The 10,462-nt window shown below is 39.1% G+C and overlaps 1 protein-coding gene across 16 annotated transcripts in view; it reads left to right on the top strand.

Annotated features, from left to right (window-relative positions):
- SH3GL3 (SH3 domain containing GRB2 like 3, endophilin A3) overlaps positions 1-9,942 on the top strand; it is a 162,026-nt gene extending 152,084 nt beyond the window's left edge. For all 16 annotated transcript variants that reach the window (XM_007479247.3, XM_007479246.3, XM_007479248.3 and 13 more), the window contains one exon: positions 3,707-9,942. In XM_007479247.3, the coding sequence (XP_007479309.1) occupies positions 3,707-3,924 (218 nt within the window). In that variant the 3' untranslated portion in view covers positions 3,925-9,942. The remainder of the gene's footprint in view (positions 1-3,706) is intronic.
- The last annotated feature ends 520 nt before the right edge of the window (positions 9,943-10,462 follow it).

Raw genomic sequence — 10,462 nt, forward strand, 5'->3', positions numbered from 1 at the left:
ATTAGGATTCTGAATGATTTCCACAGAATGTTTATAAAGCAAAGAAAAAATGTCAAGCATTTCACTAACAATTCAAAGTGAAGCTGATGGGAACCTGCCAGAAACGGACTCCAAGAACATTTTCCTCATCATTTCTTCTTTCTAAGGAAAGAAAAGAATGTGGTCAATTAGGCAGTATGAATCCATCATTATAGTGAGATGGGATCATTGATAATATGTGTAAGCAGGTCTGAAATGAAGCCTCTGTGTTGGTTATATTATGAAAATGAACAGAGCACGACAGAAAAAAAAGAAGAAATCACATCTTGTAATGATGGATTGCAGGCAAAAGACCAGGTTAAGACTTGGCTAGGAAAAATGACCTACTGTCCAAACTCTGAGAGTGTACAGTCATGTTTGCCTCATCAGCATTCAGGAGTACTTCTGTGCCAAAACTTGAGAAAAAGGGGAGAGAAAGCCATTAAGGTGTAATGGTTCCTTTTGCCCTTTTTCTGAGAGAGCCCAGAAGCCCTGTGTTTACTTCTCCCACTACCTTTAAGAACTTTAAGAAAGAAAATAACTTAGGAACTTGTAGACTATATTTTCCTTATTCCACAAATATGTCTTTCTTGGCCCTTCAATATTTGCTTCCTAAATTGTAAATTTAGAAATTGTGATATAGTGGAAAGAATACTGAAGTGAGTCAAAAATCTGGGTTCAGGTGCTGCCTCTAGCACTGCTGAGTGGTGAGATCTTGGGCAAATCTCTTATTTATTGAAGCATCAGCTTCTGCATCTGTAAAATTCTTACTTGACTACATCATAGGGCTTGTTTTCAGATAATACATAGCAAAACGCTTTGAAAACTGTAAAACCCTATATAAATATAAGGTATTATTGGACATAGGATTAATGATGTTTTTTGGTTAACCCATTTATTCTCAAAATTTTGAATGGTTCTCAATATCAAACATCATCTTAACTATGTTTTAAAAAAAACTCTTCCATCTTAGAAGTACTAAAGTATTGGTTCTAAGGCGTAAGTGGTAAGGACTAGGCAAAGGGGGTTAAGTGACTTGCCCAGGGTTACACAGCTATGCAGTGTTTGAGGCCAGAACACTATGTCTTAACAGATAAAAAAAAAGACAAAAGATAAAAGGTATAACTAGTAAATCAAACGTATTGAAGGAGAGGATAAACATTGGGCTCTTAAAGATGGTGGAGTAAAAGCAACACGGAACTTGGGCTCACAGGGCATATCTGAGTTTAAATCCTGGCTTTACTACTTACAGAATTTCCAAGTTTCAGTTTCTTCATTTGTAAGATGAAGAGATTGGACTACCTGTCCCCTAAGCTCTCTTCCTGTTCTAGATCTGACCTTGTAATTCTCAGATTATTTCTGTGGTAGAAAGAGGACTGACCAGTCCAGTGTAGGTTTAGAGGCACTACAAACAAATCATAATTGGGCTCCAGGATAATTATAGGGTAAAAGATATTTTAAAAGATTAAGTTATAAACTGTTTAGTTAAAGAATTTCTTAACTGGGAAAAAAGTCTTCCCTCTGCATGTACATATAGTCTCCTAGGTCTTCTGAAAGTAGCACGGTGTGATGAAGAGAGCATGGCCCTAGGAAGTGTTCTCCTCCTAACTTTGCCACTCACTAACAGTGTGGCTTCCCTGCCTTGGTACCTCCTTCTGTGAAAGGAGGGAGTTGTCCCCAGTGACAAAAATTTAACTCTAAAATTAGATAATTCTGTGTCTGTACTCAGATGCTTCCCAATGTTTAATGTACTTGTTTGGGCCTTTGATTTCCTTGCCATCCTCTTTCCCCATTTTTAAACAGTGTAATTAATTGCTCACTGAGCTATTTAAATGAGCTAAAAGAAAATAAAACATTTTGAAAGGGCCATTTAAGCCTAAAATATACAATTAACTAATTATATATACAACAACTCTATAGATATGAGCATACATTCATAAAATATACACTTTTTTTGGTAAGATACGTTTCACATGGAAAATGATCCTATCTTGAATTTTATTGTTTCCAGTATCTAGCAAGATGCTGGGGACTTGCAGAGCTTAATAAATACTTGTTTGGTAATATTTCAAATGTGTTACAGACAAGCCTAAGCAAGCTCCCACTCATGTAGCCGTCGAGTACCATGGAACAAAAAACTCTGAATTTGGGTCCAGAAGGCCTTGGGTTTAAATCTCATCAGTGCCATTTACTTAGGTACTTTACTGTAGGCAAGTTATTTATTTTTTCTGGGCTTTATTTTCCTTGTCTGTAAAATTGGGGAGTTGGACTTGATGACCTCAGAGGTCTTTCTTAGCTTTAGGCCTATCATTTTATAATTGGCATACATTTTATAGTCGCCAGTTCACTATAGGACCAGTACCTATACCCTGAGATTCCATCACTTTTACACTCTGGATCTGTTTATCTTTTCCCTGCACCCAGATAATTTCACTTTTGTGAAGTCTCTTGAATGTTGAGGATTATGCCAATTGGATATTTTATTTGTCCAACTCTTCCTAGATGCCAGGCTGATATATATATACATACACACACACACTCCCTCTGAGGCCCGACAATAGACATCGAGGAAACTGATTCACCCTCATTCTGTGCTCCCACAGTGTCTGGCTCACAGGCCCAAAGTGGAATCTCCCAAACCTGTCGGGTTCCACATCATCCACTTGTATACTCACCAGATTATCAAGCTGTCCCTGACCTGAGTAACATGCAAGGGACACTCTGTTGCTCTCACTGCCATATTCAAACTCTGGCAGGTGTTGCTATAGGGCATGAAGGTTTCCTACTCGCTACACTTTCATTCTCAACACGAATCCCTCAGTATTCACCTGACAAGAGCCCCAGACCCAGACCGACCACACACTGACTCAGTCCTGAGCTGACAGTTTTGAGAACAGATTCCTACTGACAAGCTTCCAGATCTGTACCAGCAGTCCTTTGCGCTCTGACTCGTGTCCCGTGGTGAGAGCACACTGACATAGAGCACTGCACAGACACACACTCACAACATGTTCCACGCTCTCCACATTAAATGGGCTCCTCATTGGCTGGCTCACCATAACCACGGCACAAAGAATGTTTCCACTCTAGCCTGAGAATAACAGACTCATCAGGAGCTTCTCTTCCCTGAAGTCAGGAGATCACTCTTTCTTCTTGTTTTGGCTCCTTTTAAAAGGGTTTATATGCTAATAGCTGGTCCAAGACGAAGCCTGTTAAAGAATCTTCACATTTGCTCTCTTCCTAGACTGATGTAGCAACAGGGCAGTGTAGCAAAGGGGGACAAGCACTATGACAGACACGTCTCTGAAGGCAAGGGGCTCCAAGCCCGGGAGGTCAGTGCAGGCTGAGAAAGAGCAGAGATGTAACTAGGCAGTTAGGTCCCACTTAGCAAGAGTGACACCAGTGAGCAGGGGGCCCATAGTACTTGTTCTCTCCTGAATATGCTTTACCTCTGGGCTGTCTACAAGGCTGCGCCTTATATGCCTTCCTGGCTATGGGTATGTATAGACCATAGATAGAAGGATCTCAGGGGTTTGTAGGGAAATCTTGTCTCAGACTGAGGCAAGGACAAATATGGTAGCTAGGATTAGCTCTCACCTACCTACCTGCATTTTATTAATTTCCTCCAATGTGGTAAAATATTTGTTTTTTTTAACAAACCCTTTTTATTTCCATGTAACTGGGGCAGGTCCTTCGTTTGCCAACGTTGTCCCATGCTGTCGTGGTCTCTATGATTTTGCTGCTGAACATGAAGAAGAACTTGGATTTAAAGAAGGGGACATCATTACAATAACCAGTCAAGTAGATGAAAACTGGTATGCTGGAATACTCGAGGGAAAATACGGATTCTTCCCCATTACTTATGTTGAAGTGCTAGTGCCTTTGCCTTCGCATTTGTCTTATTAGATTGGTCGCTCCAGCTGTGGACCTCAGTTTGTGACTGAAATGAATTCATACAAATGTTCTCTCAGTGTGGCATTCTGTGAAAGCCCTGCTATATTTGACTGACTAAATGACTTTTGTATGTGTGTTCTCTTTTTAATGTGTTTTGTATTTCATTTGTATAAATATTTTACCTTTTTGGCCACTTGGAAGTGCAATTTTCATTTTTTGCTTTGTCTCTTCAAGGTCACTGGTTAGATGTGTGTGGATCCTGTAGTTTAAAAAAATTACATCCATTACAAAAACTCTTGGCTGGTTTTCATTATCCATTAGCTGCAAGGATTTTTAAAAACATAAAATGTGAAGCTAAAAATCCAGGGTCTCCAAGTTACTGAGATCACTGAGTCATTCATCATAATGTAACTTACATGTTAACAGCCTAATAAATATTGCTCATTCTATGTAGACAAAAGTCAAAGTTTGTTGTCCTCAGTATTAAGATGTTTTTCTTCAAAATATAGTCTTCAGGTGATAGCCTATTCTAGCTTACTGAGGTGGACCCAATTTAATATATATTAGAAAAGACAATGCCTTTTCATTATTTATGTGTAAATGCTTTTAAGTGATTTTCCTTTGCAGATCAAAGTGGTTTTAGAAATGTGCCCATGTGTTTTTCTTTAATATCATTCTTTACCTATTTAATTTAGTTATTATAACCTTTTCTTTCTACTTCACAGTGATTCCAGTAAAAATTGGGAAAAGGCTTCCAAGCTAGGCCACATGACCTAAGCAATGAATGGGCTTGTGGGCAAAAGTGCTGGAGCGAATCAAGTAATTGGGCACAGATGTAGTTTCCTAGAGAAAGTTTCATGAGGAGAGGAGAGTCTTAAGCATGTATTTGAATGAAAAGCAGGGATGTAGCTTTACAGAGGGAGGGCATACTCAGTGGCTTAAAAATTGGAGTAAATAAGAATTAAGGAAGAATACCAGAGATTTTTGTTTGGTGACAATAGAGAATTCAGGCTTTGCTTTAAAGGGGAAATGAGGTTTTGTGGCAGTGGAGCTGAGGAAGGCACCCAATTCATGGAGGGTCTGGAAGTGAGGTCTGATGAGTGCAAGATGCAATTAGGAATTCCTTTAGGTTTCTACCAGAGGAGCTGCGTGATGAAAACAATATTTTTGATCAGATGTTCTTAACCTGGAATTCTTGAATAATTTTCAGATAATCCATGATTATTTTTGTTTAATATTTTGATAACTATTTCAATATTCATCTCTCTTGTAATCCAATATATTTTATGCATTAAAATTATTTTGAGAAGTCCATAGGTTTCATCAGACTGACAAAGGGGTCAAAGAAACAGCAACAAAAATGATTAAGAACCCCTGGCTAGTTGATTATTTAGATTTTAGCTGTTTATTCAACCTATATATCTGATAAATTGAAGGGCTGAGAGACTGGAGTAATGTAATGAAAAGAGATTAGAAAACCCAAATTGGAATCTTGGCTCTTCTCTTTCCTGCTTATTTGATTATGACAAGCCACAGTTCTGCTAGACCTCAGTTCAAGAGATAGAAAATCTCTGTGGTCCCTTCTAACTCTTTTCTATGAATCTGAGTATGAACCTCCTTTACCTGTTTGACAGCATTGTTGGGAGGGTCAAATAAGTTTAATGTAAATGAAAAAAATACCCCGCAAACTGAAGACAAACCAAATGTACAAGAAATAAAAAGCTATTACAGGAAGAGGTAAACTGCAAACATTCAGGAAGGTGGGAGAGACTAATGCAATGATGATTTAACTTATTTCTGCAGACATGATATAAGCTTAGACTCTTATTTTTAAGAGGAAGAGGTGATCAAATGAAAAGCCTAAGGAAGGAAAAAGAATTAGTCTTCTTGGGATGTAGGAGACACTCATTTTGATTTTATACCTGAGCTGCTAACAATCCTTATAGCTTCACTGTCTATCTTAATTAGTGTTCTATTATTGTTTGTCCTCAGTGCCATCTAGTTGCTAACAAACAACCCAAAAATGTGAGAGAAGGAATACCATTTTTTCTTTCCAGTGCAGCTTTTGGTTCTGGCACTGCCAACTTGTCGACTTCTTCCCACACCTAGACATTTCCACATTTTGGGGTGGTGTGAGACAGATGGCTCTCAGTGTACGTAATGGAAGTCATAGTAGTAATGCTATGGAATAACAAGGAAATGGACTGCCTTCAACTTCACACTTGCAAAAATGCCTTAATTTCTTTGAAACAAGATGCCCCAAATCGGGTTACAATTCACACTTAAGATGCTTGAATCATGAAGGTTTATGTGAACCATCTCAAACTGGCCTGCAACCTCTAGAAGCAGAGCAAGCCTTCAGGCAACTTTTCCGTGCTCGACTATTTAAACTTTTCTTCTTGACTTGGTTCTATGCAAGAAGGGGGAAAAAATAGGAAAAAGACTTGTCAACACAGACAAACAAAGCCCCAATAATGAAGCATTTCCTGATACATCTTTAATCTTTTAAAGTGTTTGTTCTTGTACCCATTTTATTATGTTATTTAATATCCACACAAATAATATGAAAGTGAGATTGAACAGTCCAATAGCTACTTTTCCAGATGAATGACTAAGGTCTCTTGAGTAGGGAAATGTGAAGTGGATGAGGATATGCTGTAGGATGATCTCATCAAGTGATGTGAGTATAGATAAAGGAGTGGCAGATGAACCCTCCCTGTGGATAAAAGTAGTATGATGTGGAACATTTGGAATGAGATTGGAGTGTGAGTCCTGCTCCTGACACTCACACACAGAATTTTAAAGTTGAAAGGGAGCTATGAGACCATCTAGGGCAACCTATACCCAAAAGGAATCTTTACTAGAACCTATCTGCTATCTGCGTTTAGCCTCTGCTAAAAGACCACTAAGGAGAGGGAATTTATCATCTCCTGCGGCTATGGGCAGATCACCAAGTTTTTGAGCCTCAGCTCCTTCATTAAATTGGGGAGTTGGACCAGGTGATCGCTGAGATCTCTTTGCCCAATTCTTATGAGGATGAGCCAAAGCATTTTTTGGAAAAAAAGAACATAAACCCCCCTTGCAAGGTGATGAGCTCTAGGTAACATTAGGAAATTTTTAAAGAGTAACTTTAGGCTAAGGACCTTAGTTGATCCAACATGCAACTGTGGCCCCAAAATAGCAGATTCTGGACATCATGGAAAGTAGTGAAGAGACAAGAGAAAAAGAGTCTCTTATATTTATTTTCATAAAAATGTTGAGTTGAAAGGCCTATGATTTAATGGGTATTCTCTCCACTAAAATCAATCACAAATACATACTCTCTCTCTCTCTCTCTCTCTCTCTCTCTCTCTCTCTCTCTCTCTCTCTCTCTCTCTCTCTCTCTCTCTCTCTGTCTGTCTCTTTCTTCCAATATAATAATGTTTTATGCATTTGAAAATGTTTTTTCTGAAAAGGGGAAGACAGAATTTATCAGACTATCAAAGGTTAGGCTACAAGACAACAAAAACCAAGGCTAGCAGATACCTTTCCAGAATTGTCATGGCTAAAAAAAAAATAGTTTTCTAGCCAATCCAATGATCTATAGTTTTTGCTAGTCCTAAGATGATCCTCACATGGATCCTCATCAAGATACTACTTAGGGGTCATTTAGGTGACTCAGTGGAATGAGAGCCAGAACTGAATACAGAAGTCTTGAGTTCAAATTTGTCCCAAGATACATCCTAGCTATGTGACCTTGGGCAAGTGATTTAATCCCCATTGCCTAGGTTCTGCCTTGGATCTAATACATAGTATCAATTCTAAAACAGAAAGTAAGGTGGTTTTTTGTTTTTATTTTTAAGACAATACTTGGAGCTCTGTGCTCTTGCTAGGCACAGCCTTCAAGAATTGGAAGTCACAGTCCTTTGATGCCATCTTAGTTTAGAATTGGCTGTAGTGGGTGGAGGGTTGGTGGGTGGGAGGGTTGTAGGGGTAGTTTCCCAGAGTAGAAAGTGTCTTTTAAGAAGTTATTGTTCTTGGGAGCAGCTGGGTAGCTCAGTGGATTGAGAGCCAGGCCTAGAGATGGGAGGTCCTAGGTTCAAGTTTGACCTCAGACACTTCCCAGCTGTGTGACCCTGGGCAAGTCACTTGACCCTCATTGCCTAGCCCTTACCACTATTCTGCCTTAGAACCAATACACAGTATTGATTCCAAGACAGAAGGTAAGGGTTTAAAAAAAAAGAAGTTATTATTCTTTCCTCACAGAAACATTACTCCTTTGTTGTTTAATTGCTGTGATAAGGACATTGCTACAATATAGTCAAAGGAAGAGACAAAATATACTCATAACCTCCTTGGATCACTGAGTAGAAGAGTATGTTGTATTAAAAAAAACAACCTCCCCCCCCCTCCCCCTTACTTTCTGTCTCAGAAACTAAATATTGTTTTCGAGGCAGAAGAGCAGTAAGAGCTAGGCAGTTGGGATTAAGTGACTTGCTGAGGCCACACAACTGTCTGAGGCCAGATTGAAACCTAGGACCTCCCATCTCCAAATCTGGCTTTCTATCCAGAGCCACCTAGCTGCCCTGAATTTGTTGCATTTTAAAAATGACTATAATTTCCATCTCCTCCCCAAGTCATAATTAGAAAAGCTTTCACTCAGCAAACAAACAAACAAAAAATAAAAGTTTTTGTTTTTGTTTGTAAAAGAGAAAGGAAAATAGGAGGCAATGATGCTACAAAAGACCAACCCAACCTTAGGTTCAGTAACACCGACAGAGGGGTGATTTGCCTGACCCCTATCTACTTAGAGCTGAGTGGGGAAACTGGGAGCCCCAAAGTCCAGGGGCTATAATGGCTGCTCGTGTGCCTCCTGATGGTGTGAGGTCCGCAGCAGTGGACCGTGAGGCAATAAACCTCCAGATGTTGGTGCCCTGGGGCACTGGCTGTTCCTCATGCCTATAATACATTTCCATCTCACCTCCATCTCTGAGAGGTCCTTGTTCCTTTTAAAACTTTGCTCAAGTGACACCTTCTACATGAAGTGTTTCCGGAGGCCCCCAGCAGCTGCTAGTGCTATTGCCTTCAAAAAATGTAACTCGTACTTATTTCTTGCTTTATGTACACTTATTTATATAAATATCTTCCTCTGTAGAATGTAAATGCCTAGAGAGCAGGCATTGTATCATGTGTATCCCCAGCTCCCAGAATAGTCTGCACATACGAGATGCTTAATGAACACTGAGGAATGATTGGAACAAAGCTGTCAGAATGTTTTAAGTTTTCTCCTAAATGGAAGTCTCACTGTGTGGAATCTATGTAAAATCTGACTTCACTTCCTTTTCTTCCACAATTAAAATGAAAGGGGGAACTCTATAATCTCTAAATTCTATGCAAATTCATTGTTTATTATCTTTGGTGTGGGGCCTTGTCCAAGAATTTTTTACTATATGTCCATTGGCTTCTTCTTGTTCATATATTTACTAATTTTCTTAGAAAATACTGTGATAGCAATTAAGCAACATTTCCCTTTAGAGAAGTTGTGTTTCAGAAGTGGTTGAATCATAAAATGCTAATTAGAAGCCTGGCCCTGTAAAGAAGGCAAAGGTTCCAGTACCACCTCTTTTACAGGTGTCAATCACCCAACCTCTCTGAGCCTTAGTTTCCTCAGTTGTAAAAAAAAAAAAAGTTAAGACCTCTAAAGTTTGCTATGAGGCTTCTAGGAGAGGACTTTGTAAAATAAGATATGAGAATGTTGATCATTATTATTTTGATTGTAAATAGTTTATGGTATTGGAAGTGATGATTGATGATTTGAAAATGACAACTAATTTTTGATGAGACTTAGTAGAACTGGAATCCACTGGAGACTACGATAGTGTCCAAGTGAAAAGCATTGAAAACATGCCAGGAATCTTGATGTTAGTTAAAACAGTTGATGTCAGGGCTCAGATGGAAGCATCAAAATTGTTTCATTCTAGGCTACAGTTCACTTGGTTTTGCACACTGATTATTATTATTTTTAAAAATAAAAGTATGAAGAGAACCTGATTCAGATGTGTCCTTTTGAATGGAACAAACAGTTCAACAATGGAACAAACAGCTTCCAACCGAAGCACTATATAGCATGTGGTATCATGGAAGGGTTTCAATTCATTTTGTTTCAATAATGCCTGCAAATTGAGCTCTTAGAATTCAAAATTTTGCCCACAGCACACTTAAATATGTATGTATCATGTATTTGAGGCAACATGGTACAGTTGAAAAGCCTTGGAGTCAAGGAGGCATCCTGAGGCATCCTGCTTCCATGATGATGGGCAAATCATCCGGCCTCTCAGTGCCCCAAGGGACTCCTTTAAGGGAAGGCCAGGCCTGGTTCTTCAAGAGTGGACGAAGTATCTATACTGATGAAATCCCAAGTTTATACAGATCTCTTCCCTTCTTTGTGATCTCAGATTTGAGGAGTTTGCTTTCAGTCCACCCCTACGTCCTCATCTGTAAGGAAAAGGGCCTTTTCCCTATACTGTCTGTATGTACCTTTATCATCCAAGCTCTGTACAGGTTCTGCATC

This window comes from Monodelphis domestica, chromosome 1, assembly GCF_027887165.1.
Source record: "Monodelphis domestica isolate mMonDom1 chromosome 1, mMonDom1.pri, whole genome shotgun sequence".
Lineage (NCBI taxonomy): Eukaryota > Metazoa > Chordata > Mammalia > Didelphimorphia > Didelphidae > Monodelphis > Monodelphis domestica.